The sequence below is a fragment of the Mastigoproctus giganteus genome, chromosome 6 (assembly GCF_048544385.1).
Source record: "Mastigoproctus giganteus isolate SK-2022 chromosome 6, ASM4854438v1, whole genome shotgun sequence".
NCBI lineage: Eukaryota > Metazoa > Arthropoda > Arachnida > Uropygi > Thelyphonidae > Mastigoproctus > Mastigoproctus giganteus.
The window spans coordinates 29,318,019-29,331,287 of record NC_143580.1 but is presented as its reverse complement, the minus strand read 5'-3'; the positions used below and the strand labels follow the sequence as shown (position 1 = coordinate 29,331,287).

At 34.9% G+C, this 13,269-nt stretch overlaps 1 protein-coding gene across 1 annotated transcript in view; it reads left to right on the top strand.

Annotated features, from left to right (window-relative positions):
• Positions 1 to 13,269, top strand: part of zip (myosin heavy chain 10) — a 380,860-nt gene that overhangs the window by 199,048 nt on the left and 168,543 nt on the right. The window contains exons 8-10 of the mRNA XM_090375898.1: positions 7,901 to 7,999; positions 10,202 to 10,345; positions 11,306 to 11,520. Of these exons, the coding sequence (XP_090232024.1) occupies positions 7,901 to 7,999; positions 10,202 to 10,345; positions 11,306 to 11,520 (458 nt within the window). The remainder of the gene's footprint in view (positions 1 to 7,900; positions 8,000 to 10,201; positions 10,346 to 11,305; positions 11,521 to 13,269) is intronic.

Genomic DNA, 13,269 nt, shown 5'->3' with positions numbered 1-13,269 from the left:
CTTTCCAAACCAATTGGAAGAACATGTAAGGTCCTTCATTAATATAAAACAGCCTATGCCGAAATTGATAAAATGCTCATAACATTTTATATAATTTAACCCATATTGGAATGTTTGATAATTTCCTTTTCAGCACTGAAGTGGAAATCCTCTGAGTATAGTTTGTCACTTGTTATTCTGAACTTGCTGTAGTGAATTCACTATTTAGAGAAGTCTGTGTTCAAATCCAGTTGAAGATGAGGAATTCTTAGTCTGTGGCTAAACTAACATACTCCCCAACTCCACTGTTGTGGTGGAGGGGGGTTGCAAAAGACCTAGACAGCTCATTTTATATGGTTGTTAAAAAGTGTGTGGGAAGTTTCTACTTTTGCCATTGCTTTTAAAGGTCTCCTTAGTCAGGACGGTAGTTAGCTGATCTCAGGCAGAGGAAGTAAGGTTCTTATGAAATATTCTGTTTTTCAGCCTAAACATAAATGAAAATTGGCCTGTGAACACACTTGTACGGATGTAATGCATAACCAAAGGTTTCCAATAATATGAGCCAAAACAATATGATCAAATTAGTCAGTGCACCAAGACAATCTCCAGAAACAAGTGAAAAAGAATTATTTTTATGAAACTTGATTCATAAAATTTTATGAATCAAGTTTCATAAAAATTGGGTAAAAATACACAGTTTATGAAACTGTATTTTTACCCTCTAATTCTTTGTAATAAACTAGTTCAGTAAAATCCTGGTGTAAGTGCTTGATTAGTATCTTACATATCATGTTATTCAAAGAATTTTTTTGATGAGACAAACTTCTGTATAACTGTTATAAAATTATCAGAGTCACTAATCTCATGCACAAAGTGAAGTGCCGACCGGGCTAGCCGAGTGGGTAAAGTACCTGCCCGGCAACCCAAAGGTCGCGGGTTCGATTCCCGCCTCGGGCTTGGATCAAAGTACTGCAAAAACCTTGGGAGGTGCAATATGGCCACAGAAGCCGATGCGCCAACAACTACCAAATCAAAAAAAATCAAAAAAACAAAGTGAAGTCCAGGTGAGAACAATGAAAAACAAAGTTACTCTCTGTGTTTAGAGTGAAGATGATTTTCATCCCTTATGTTTTTATCACTTGTTGTTTTGAGAGTTTATGCTAATAAACTGTTTTGTTAATAAAATACATAAATGGTACTAAATATGACAGTTAGATAGCCAAGTCTAAGTATTAGGAAAAGCTTTTGTAGTGTAACCTTTGGGTAAGATCATTATTCTACACACCTACTCACAGTTTATCAAGCCATAGGTTGCATTTAAAACCAATGCTTCAGTTGCCTACACTGGCATAAAAATACAAAGTATGGTTAGAAAGTTCTAAGTGTAGTTTGAGTTAAAATTGAACTTATTTGTTTTTGTTCCCTTAAAAGTAGAACAGGTTTCAGTGTAAGTGTAATGTAAACCTGTGCAGTCAGCTTGAACGTAAACCAATGGTGAGCAGCTATCATAAGAGATGATACTCCTGTATCATGAGTTCTGGTGTTTGGACACAAGTAAAACTCCTTTACCAGAACATGGCCATTGTTCATTCCAGTTAGAAGCAAATACGCACAAGGTAAATGCAATCCTGCCTCTTCTAATAATGCTTTGTGCTTCTTGGTACTGGATGTTACAAAGATAACCATATCCCTAATCCTTCTCAGAGGCAAATCTGTCACCTCCAGCTTGCCAGTGAATTATATAGTCATGTTCTAATGTTTATCTAGGTTTGCTGAAACCTGGATGATGGGTGTTCTGTTATCTACTAGTGCCAGTCAGCATCAACTGACTGTTCTAATATCTCATCCAATATTACTAGCAGTTACTCATTTAATTGGACATACATGGATGGTTTCTGAAGATGGTGCGGACATTTTGAAAGCTCCCTACAAACTGATTCTCCAATATTTGGTCTTTTGCAACTAATAATAGCACACTTCACATCAACTGCTTCAATGGTTCTATATCCTGCATATTTTTGCCTTCAGCTTTATAGCCTTTGATCATTTGATGAGACATCAATACAGCTGAACTCTGTGCAGTGCAATTAGTAGTGACTCAGATATGAAATACAAATATCCATAAAGTCTAATCCTCACAGACTTTCTCAGCATAATACTTGCACTACCAAAGATAACAAGTAATTTTCAGCCAGTCTGAGATATATTTAAGATATACTTTTTAAACTTGAAAGACAAAATCAAACAGATTCTGTTTGGATTACAGGCACACAGGAATTTGGAGGAAATAAACAAGCGAACCATGTGACAAAAGTGACTACAAACCCAACTAACCAAAATTTTAAAATGCCATTGAGATCAGCAGAAATCAGTGTTAACAACTGTATCAAAATGAAACAGAGAATAAACTCTGGCACATCAAACCAGAACTATAGCTGTAGAAATCCAGCATGAGAATGGATAAACAAGAAGTCATTCTATCCAAATTAAGGGTGTGCATAACTTAACACTCAACTATTATAAAATTATCAGAGTCACTAATCTTATGCACAAAGTGAAGTCCAGGTGAGAACAATGAAAAACAAAGTTACTCTCTGTGTTTAGAGTGAAGAAGATTTTCATCCCTTAGCTTTTTTATCCAGAATACGAACACACCCCCCCCATCCCCAACTCTAAAACTGCATTTTAGAAGACAAATGCATAGCTGCCAACTGTTTGGATTTATGATGGAGAACCTGCCATTTTGATTTGATTTGATTGGACCCCTTCTCCATATCACTGTACTTTTAAGCTGATGTCATAGTTTCTCTTCCCCCCCCCCCCCTTTTTTTTTTGCCCAAAAAAGTAGTGAAACTGTTTAAACTCATTTTTAAAAATTTCTTGAAATTTTTCTTAATATTGTTAAAGAATATGGCTGCGGGAACAGTTTGAGAATGATACCTGAGAATAATTTACCATGATTGTTCATTTGCCAAAGTAGAGGTGACGGAGGGGGGGGGGGAGATTTATTCTGCAGGTTTTCATTTCCAGTGCAGTGCATATCTTATGTCCCAGGGATGATAATCCCTCTCTCAATTTAGAAAACAAAAAAAAAAAAAAAATAATAATAATAAAAGAACTTAAAGGTTATTAAAAACTAATTCATTAAAGATTTATTTTAACTGGAGGCTAAATTCCTAACTTTCTTAGTTATCTTATTACCCAAATTAATAACTAATGTAAAACTATTTAAAACTGTTACAGCTTAATTCTTTACCTGATGTTTGCTAATAGCTATTTGTTAACTAATTCAAAGAATAAATCTTTTCTTTAACAAATAAGAAATGTGTAATAAATTAATGTGTTTATCAAATTAACTGATAATAATGTGTAATCAAAATTAACAACTTTATGTAAATCACATCACCATAATTTACTAGTTCTGACTGTCTTTACAGTCACTGAAGAAGTGGTGCAGTAAGTATCACAAAACATCCGAGAATAATCTGTAATTATTTAAGAAATTAAAGGCAGATTCACTCCATGTGGGTTGAAGTGCTCATTATTTCACTAATTGCCACTCAAAGATTAATTTTCTTTGAAAATAAATCTTTAATTATGAATTTTCAACTAACTTGTGTTGCCAATAGGAATAAGATCTAGGAATAAGAGTCAAAACACTGCCCTCTCTGTTAATGAATTAGTAAAGATTGCCTTTCTTGTGGCACACGCTTCTTGATTAGACCAGGGTTCGAGCCAGTGACCACCAAATATGGAGGATTGCGGAAAGGTCAGGGAATTGACCACCGCATATCCCCAGAGCAATATGGCCTTAGTTGCTAATGCTCCTAAAAACCAAATAACAAACAAACAAACCTTTCTTGTGATTCACAGTTGCAAAGACCAATGAGAGAAAAGTGTAGGGACAATGTGTTGAATGTCAAAAGAGGTAGAACTTTAACCTAAGCATGTTTTATACATGCAGTTAAAAAAAAAAAAAAAAAAAATTAGTGCAAATGTAGATGTCATACTGTTGAGGTGATTTGTATGCTGATATGATCAAGTGAAGTGTTAAACTTAAATATTTAATACACTTTTAGCAGAAACTATGACTATGAATAAATTTGGTAAATGTGCAGATTTTAGCTTGGCAGTCAACTCTCTTTCTGTTGTAGATTCCAAAGACCAAAGCATGTTTCCTTACAACAATTTAAAGTCTGCTAGTTCCAAACAGATAGCTGGGTTATCAAAAGCAGTAAATTAGGCCTGATGCAGCTGAGTGGTCAGGAGCATGAGTGCAGTAGCACACATTCTTTGAGTGGACCAGGGTTCAAGCTTATGACTGCTAAATACGATTAACAATTTGTATTGATTGATTTATTGTAAACTCCACTGACCTGGTGCTCATGCTGGAGTATAAACAAGAACATTTAAGTTAAATAATATTTAACTTTAATGTACATGTGATCATTTAGAGAACTAATTCGTCATAAAAAGGGAGAGGTGGGGAGGTAAAGAAATAGATGTTTTTCAGATCAGTTCTGTTAATTTCAGTGGCAAGAACTTACCAGACACTATTATGAAAGAAGAACAAATTGATGTACAGTGGTCCTTGGTCAGGGAACTGAAAAGTGCACAAGGAACATGAGATATAATAAGTTATCCAAAGTCATCCTTGGTCTAACTTGTCAGAGGATATTCAACCAAGTGGGGGGGGGAACTGAATTCAAGTCTTCCCTTTCTATTGCAGTTTTGGAGATAATTTGTGACAGCCAAGTCTGAATAGCATTGTCATTTTTATAAATGAAACTTAGACTCAACATTTCTGAAAGGGTACAAAATTTTCTACAGTCTTTCTTGAAGCAATCATAAGCAGTTGATGTCTAAAAGGCAATCCAAACAAACAGATATCTACAGCCAGTGAAATAGGGTATGTTAATGTTTAAAAGCTTACTGTACTTGTAAACAGACATGTGGCTGTATTTTAATATAAAATGTGTATTTTGTTAGTGAATTTTAGTGCAGTGTGGACTTTAAAAAAACATCCTGCTTCTTTTGAAAAATCCTTTTTTTTTTGGGAAGAACTCCTGCTTTTTTCAAAATCCTCCTGCACTTATGCAAATCTAATAACAAATTTCATTAGAAATTTTTCAAATACCTTAAGTCAACAAATTACTACAACCAAATTTAATAAAACATATCCTGTTGCGAAGAAAGGTAAATATTTCTCTGTCTGTGGATATCTGTTTGGATTGCCTTTTAGACATCAACTGCTTAAGATTGCTTCAAGAAAGACTGTAGCAAATTTTGTACATTTTCAGAACAGTTGAGTCAAAGTTTCATTTTACACGGCTATAGGAAAAGAGATTCCCTGTAAAAATAATATTGGAAAACCCAGTAATCAATTCATGTATCATAAGATAGGCACATGATAGAATTAGCAATGTTTGCATTGTTAAACACTCAGAACAACATTCTTATCATTTACATACTGTATTTCTTCAATTCTAAGATGCCATCGATTGTAAGATGCACCTTAATTTCGGTACCATCAACAGAAAAAAAACTGATTCTAAGAAAAATAAACAAAATAAAATGCTAAAATACATCTAACAAATGTTTTTATTATAATAGAATTAAATTTACTAACAACAATAGTATTTATCAGTAGGTATGATTATTATTATTAGCCATATGGTGCAAGGAAGCCTGACACTTATGCTGCACTAGGCAAAAAAAAAAAATTCTGAATTGCAGAGAGAGAGAGAGAGAGAGAGAGAGGAGAGAGAGAGAGAGAGAGAGAGAGAGAGAGAGAGAGAGAGAGAGAGAGAGAGAATCACCAAATGAAACAGAGAATAAACTGTTATTCTCTGCAATGTTATTCATCACTTTCTTCTGAGCTGTCAATATCAGTCTACTTCACATTCAGAGTCTGATTCTTCTGAGCCATTATCTTCATTATCCCATAATATATCGTCTTCTGAGCCATCGAGAGCATTGGTGATGCAAAATTTTTTAAATGAGTGCTGTAGTATTCTTTCTGGGATTAGCTTCCAAGCTGTTGATACCCATTTTGCCAATTTTGATGATGGTGCTTTCTAATTTTTCCTGAAGGTGTCAGCAGAAGATTGTCAGTCAACAGCCAGGATTCATATTCCTTTCTCAAGTAATCCTTAAATGGTTTGTTGACTGAAACGCCGAGTGGCTGTAGTTGGCTAGTCATGCCACCAGAAATCACAACCAAGTCACCACGTTTTTGTGTGATTTTATTTTTGACCCATTCAGACAAATGTCCATGAAATGCATCAAGTACTAGCATGCTAAGTGGGTTACGAACACTTCCAGGACGTCTATTCCACGCAACATTTAGCCAGTCTTCCGTAAGCTCTGCCGACATCCTTTTTTTTTTTTTTTTTGTGCAAGCACAATAACATCTTTGGGAAAATTTCACTCTTCGGTATAGTTTTTCGATTTAAAATTAAATATGGTGAAATTTAAAATTAAATATTTTGATTTAAAATTAAATATTGCCACTATTTTGTAGCTGTTGCTTATAATCTTGATTTCTTTAGCGTTGACGGTGTAATTTCGAGACATATCGAAGAAGACCGGGGTTTCATCAGCATTTCCAATTTGACTAAACTCGGTTTCTTTTTTTCCTTAATTTCATCACCTGTCATTGAAAGTTAATCTGCTTCTGTTGAAAGTCTGCAGGAATTTTTGACAGATAAATGTTCAGTGCTTTAACGATAATCCACTACGACGCACGAATCTGTCGCACCAGCCACGACTGCCTTTAAAAATTATTTTCTCTATTCCGAGGGACTTATCAATTTCTCCGGCTTTCAATTGCATGGCTTGTCAAGTGATGGGTAATCCTTTTGCACGTGTCTCCATTACAAACTGTATCACAGCTTCATTGACTTGTGGAAATCTTCCTTTCTTAGGCCCTATAAAGCACTTGGTTGTTGCTTTGCACAAAAATATGGAATTGTGATCATTTCTCCAATGACGAACATTTACTTCACTAATGTCAAAATGTCGACCTGCAGCTCTGTTTCCATGTTCTTTTGCATACACAACTTTTAGTTTCAATGCGGCTTCATAGTGCAATATTTTTTGACAACATTTAATGCTCAATAAGGGATCAAAATGAACTAAATACAGTAACTCCACTTACGTACTTTCGAAGATACAAACAAAACTTCCTAGTTTTCACCGACTGAGCTCCACTATAATGAAATAACTGTGGTTTCGCATTTCAAAAGTACGTGAAATTACTCGTGGTACTTTATTCTCCAATGGAATTGGAGAATGCGATAACGGTCAAACCTGGAGGTGGGGTTTGTGCATAAAAACAAAATGTGTGGTGCCGTGTGCAAAGTGCAGGAAAATTGGGGGGGGGGGGGACCTGTGATTGTAAGAAGCCATAGATTCTAAGATGCACCCTGGTTTTAGAGATGCTTATAGGGGTAAAAAAGTGTCTTAGAATCGAAGAAATACGGTATATCATTATCATGATGTATTGATATGCAAATTTTCAGTTCTGTTGACTCTTAAGATGGGACAATTATTTTCATACCAAGTCTGTTTGACTTTGTCTAACAACAGACATGTTTAACAGTGATAAGAATAATAATTTAGAAAAGGAGTTTCTGACTTCTGCTCTAGACTTTGTCTCCGTTGATTATTATTGCTTCGACCCAGTGAAATGATCGTTGCCAGGAAAGAACCTTGTGGAACTCTTGCCATGCCCAGGGCATGGCAAGAGTTATCACTTTATTTTTCTATCTAAGTGTATTAGATTCCTTAGCCACTCTATTTCCCCATAACTTCTGAACATTTAAATTTGGAAACTTATTTTAATTTTTACATAATCTAATGAATGAAGTCTTCTTTATTCAGTTATTCCCATGATAGATTCCTTGACACGGTATCTCAGATCTTTTAGAAAAATCGCGAGCTATACGGCAGGCAAAAGATGAAAGGTGTTTTCACATATTCTATCAATTACTCCGTGGTGCTACAACAGAACAAAGGAGTAAGTAACGTATCTATTTTCTGTGAGTTTTTAGTGATAATTTGCTTATCAAAGTATATAGAAGTATTTAAGTACTAAAAGCATTAGTAATTTTGTTAAGCTTCAGCTTTCTAATAATAGTTAGACTAATACACTTGAAACCATCTTCTAATATTAAATGTTATTTGTGTTTGTGGGCACATGCATTGTGAAATATCCAAATATCAATTATTATTATGGATTTATGACATTGAGGGTGTGCTGTTGTTTTTTTTTTAGTGGAATTTAACAAGTATTGAGGGAAAGGCATTATTTGGATATTCTGTTCTAATATTAAACTAAAATATACTTCACAGCATGTCTGTATGAAAATTTGTATAGTTCATTATTATCAAGTCTAGGTGGAAATTCAATTTTCTTACAGCAGGTATGATCAGTAGTACCCTGTATGAGCTTGCTATTATTAAAGATTATTATCCATGCTTACTTTTGGGTTCAGTTATCAAGTCTGAAGTAGTCAGAAACATGATCAGCCTGAAAGACAGCTAAGATAGTTAAACTAAAACAGCTTTAATTCATTCAACTGTCTTTCAGACTTGCCTGAAAAGACTAGTTATAAATAGTCTATTACTTGCAGTTGTGAATTCAGAATTTAAATAAATCCAAAACATTGCTTCCTGAGGCAATTACCTTGAAATATGAATAAACAAAGACCTTAAATCTTAGTACTTGATCTATCTTTTAGGTAACCTGTATGACTTGAACAAATAGTCTTTGAAATTATTATTCATTTCAACAGTTTTTGTTTGGTTTTGAATTGAAAGTTGAGATTATATAGGGCCTTGTGCTTAATGTAATCTCTTTAAAGTACGTACTGAATAGTACTTTAAATAAAGAGATTAAATTACTGAATCCAGAGATATTACTTGACATTAAGGATTGGTTGTTGGGAAAAGTAAAATAAGTTGGATGAAAAAAACAAACAAAAAAAAAACAAACAATTTTGGTATCATATACATACTTAGATTTCAAGAAAGCTTTTGATACTGTTGCACAAAAAAAACTGCTATACAAATTGGAGCAGTGCGGCATTAAGGGCAAGTTGATGCTATGTATGAAGGGATGGATATCGGGAGAAGACAGAGTGGTAAACAAAGGACATTGCTCTTTGTGGAATAATGTTATTAGTGGAGTCCCCCTGGGTCCATTGTTGTTTTCTATATTTATCAGTGATATTGATGAAGGCATATCAAACTTAATGTCCAAGTTTGCAGATGATATAAAGGTTGGCAAGGTGGTTAATGTAATGACAATGTGTTATTGCAACAGGATCCAGGAAAGTTAGGCAGATGGGCTGAGAAAATGGCAGTTGGAAGTTTAACATTGATAAATTCAAATTACTGAATATGAATAGCAGTAACCCCAGAGTAATGTATCGACTGTGTGGTACTACACTCAGGGTAGTGGAAAATGAAAAAGATCTGGGAGTAATTATGCAGTCAGATATGAAGTTTTCTTAGCAATGCAGACAGGCTGCCAGGATAGCTCATGGGGTTTTGTCAATGATATACAGGAATTTTACTAGCAGGGATAAGGCATTGGTCAGGCCACATCTTGAGTACTGCATACAGGTCTGGTGCTCCCCACCCCCCATTTTAGGAAGGATGTGAAGCTGCTGGAATGAGTATAACGATGAGCAGCGAGATTGGTGAGTGGAACAAAAGGGTGCTCTTACCAAGAAAGGCTTCACTTCTGCAAATTGCAGTGTCTGAAGACTAGGCACTTGCGAGCTGATCTGACTGAGGTGTTTAAGGCTTGGAATGGATTGAAAAGCTCAGTGCTGATGAGATTCTTCCTCTTGCTCAGACTACACATCAGGGGACACAAATTCAAATTGAGGAAGGACAGTTGCAGAAGTTTTTGCCTTTAGCCAGTGGGTGGTTGATTGCTGGAACAAATTTCCATCTGTTGTGGAAGTTGATAGTTTAAATAAATTCAAGGAAGAACTAGACAAACTATTGGAGGAAATGACTAGGTGAAAATGGGAAGTGTGTTTTTTTGTTTTTTTGGCTGATGCTGTATATGCTTTCTTGTATCATTTGCTAATGCTAAGTAACCTTCAATTATAATATGCTGTATTCATTACAAATAAAAATAAGATATTATTATTTTATCGGTTTTAGTAATCAGATTATCAACTTTATAATAAACTTCTGTTTCCAGAGGAGTTTCTGTTGGAAGATGCTAAAAATTATACGTTCCTAACCCATGGCAATGTTCCTGTACCAGGTGTAGATGATGCTCAAGAATTCAGAAATACTGTAAATGCAATGGCCATTATGGGTCTTTCTCAGGAAGATTTAAGTGGTAAGATTTTGAAGTTAACATATTTTTCTTAAACGTATCATGTGAAATTTAGTTAAATCCTTTGTACAAGTCGATTGCTCCTTAACCATGTTGATAAATTAATAGTATTCTTTGTAGATTGTCAAGTGTACAAATGGAAATCTCAATCTACCATTCTGTTATTGCTAACTAACTTCTGTTCTCTAAAGAATTTGCTTCACAAAAATAAGTGTTTACAGGATCACTTTTTTGTTCACTCGCAACTTCGCTCACTTGGGGGGGGGGGACTAATCAAATAAGCACTCTCCTGTGGGTTTTGAACATCAGCACTTTCTCTTCTGAACAAAGAAAAAAAAAATAAAATCAATTGAAGATCCTTAGTAGGATCATTACAAGGCTTCACAAAAATTGCATACTAGTGTTACAGTATAAATATCTGTTTCATTATAGTGTTACTACTGTGTCAGGAATACTTCAAATCTTTTGAGAGTATGAATACATACGTTACTGTAAAAGCCTGAAATATCAATATATTTCAATTTATTCCTCTGATACAATAATGCAAATATAGGATTTAGTGGTTTGTTGGTAAAAACCCATTTGTTGCATCACTGTACATAACCTAAAAATTCTCTTCCATTACTAAGTGAAGTACTGTGTATTAGGCACTCTGAGTATAGTGAATATGTACTCAAACAATCTTGAGGGAATTTGAATCATGCCACCCACCCCTATTTCCCCATTTGACAACAGCTGTTCTACAACTTGAAAAAAGGTGTTAGTTACTGCTGATTCTGTAACTCAGCTTTTCTCTGCTTATATTTATCATGTAAGTATATTTATATTTTGACTGTAACAGTGTTAAATTAAAAAGAAAAATATTTATTTTTTGATCAATAATAACTTCAAATAATATCAGGTTTAATTCTGTGCAGTTCTCTTTTTTGATATGTTTAAAAAAAAAAACACTTGTTCTTTTAGCCATTTTTAGGATAGTGTCTGCAGTGTTGTTATTTGGAAACATGAAATTTAAACAGGAACGTAATTCTGATCAGGCTACTCTCCCAGATAATACAGTTGCTCAGAAAGTTAGTCATCTTTTGGGTCTAAATGTTACTGAAACAACCAAAGCCTTCTTGAAACCTCGCCTTAAAGTGGGACGGGATTATGTTACCAAAGCCCAAACTAAAGAGCAGGTAATCAAAATGACTTAAATTTTTACAATTTAATTGATAACTGTTGAAATTTGCCAGAAACTACCTCAAAAATGTAAATATTCACTACTAGCAAAAAGGCCTTGAGCATCAGGAATAAATTATAAAAAGGTTTTGTGATAGCTGATGAAACACTGGGCTCTTAAAACTTTTAATATAAAAATTAATGCCAAAAATTACCAAACAGTATTTAGCAGTTTTTGTTTGTTATTTAAACAAGTAAAAATATCTAAATTTTAATAGTACAAAATAATAAATTTAAAATTTTGTATTTTAACATTTTTATTACCCAAATCTTATTGGTTTTTAGAGCTTTCACTTCTTGGTATGGTTCTATTTTTATTTGTATATTAACATTTTATTTGTCCAGTAATGTCAGTTGTCTCAAACCTTTTATGGAAATATTTAATATCTGCATCACCGGGATATGATTCAGTCAATATATGTGTGCAACATATGAGGTACATTCAAAAAATTTCTGGAATTTTACTATAATAGTTTATTGAACAGTTGGGCATACTAACCTAATCACCTTCAAAGTACCTTCCGTCTGTACAAAAACACTTGCTCCATTGGTCTTCCCAAACTTTGAAACATTCTTTAAAATTGTGTTTTTTTTTTAGTGCATGTAGGGCTGCTTTGGTGTTTTCTTTGTTGTCATTTACTGTAGCCAAATAATAATCCTGAAGCCCCAATTTCATTTTAGGGAACAGCCAGAAGTCACATGGTGCAAGGTCAGAGGAGTAGGGAGGCTATTGCATGACTGTGATCCCCCCCCCCCCACACACACACAGCTGAGAACTGATGGACTACCATTGCTGTGTAACTGGGGGCATTGCATAGTGCAGGATTCGGCCATCCTTCCATTTTTGAGATTATCTTTGCCTCACATTCTCATGTGAATGTGTCAAAACTTTAATGTAGTAAGCAGCAGTAACACGCTCCCCCCCCATCACAAATTAATGGTGCACTCTGCCCTCATCGTCGAAAAAAGGTGATCAACATGACTTTGACATTGGATTTTGTTGTGCAAGACTTCTTGGGCTGTGGGGACATTTTTGTGTGCTATTAAGATGATTCCACCATCGTCTTGGGATCATAGGCGAACACCCAACTCTCATCCCTAATGACCACTTTTCTTAGGAAGCTTGGATCTTGCATAGAATTTTCAAACAAATCAACTGCAATGGCATTCTAGCAGTCCATTTTATTTCCCGACAGCAAGCATGGAACAAGCTTTGCACACACGCTACACATCCCTAAATCTTCCATCAAGATTGTGTGTGTGTGTACTGAGCAGTTTCAACTGTCATTTGCTTATTTCGCACAAGTTCCTTCACTTTCATGACATTTTCCTTGTTTCCTGATGTTGAAGGGCATCCGCTGTGAGGTTTATGTTCCAGTGTTTTTGTCCATTTTTAAACTGATTGAACCACTCTAAACTGCTGTTTTCTTCAAAGTATCATTAATGCTTGCAGCATCTTTGTAGCACTTTTTTCAAGTTTAAAAAAACTTGATGTTAGCATGCTCTTCAAACTGACGTTCCACAATCAGTTAGCTGTGACACATGAAGTGGTCAAGACAGTTCCCACTTGGAATGCACATGCACCAAGTTCAACATCGGTTCCCCACAAAACCTTATGTCCGTAGCACAAACCACTTAAAAATGCCAGCATACTTTTCCAGGAACTTTTTGAATGTACTAAGTAGTACACTGGCACACATTTTTTT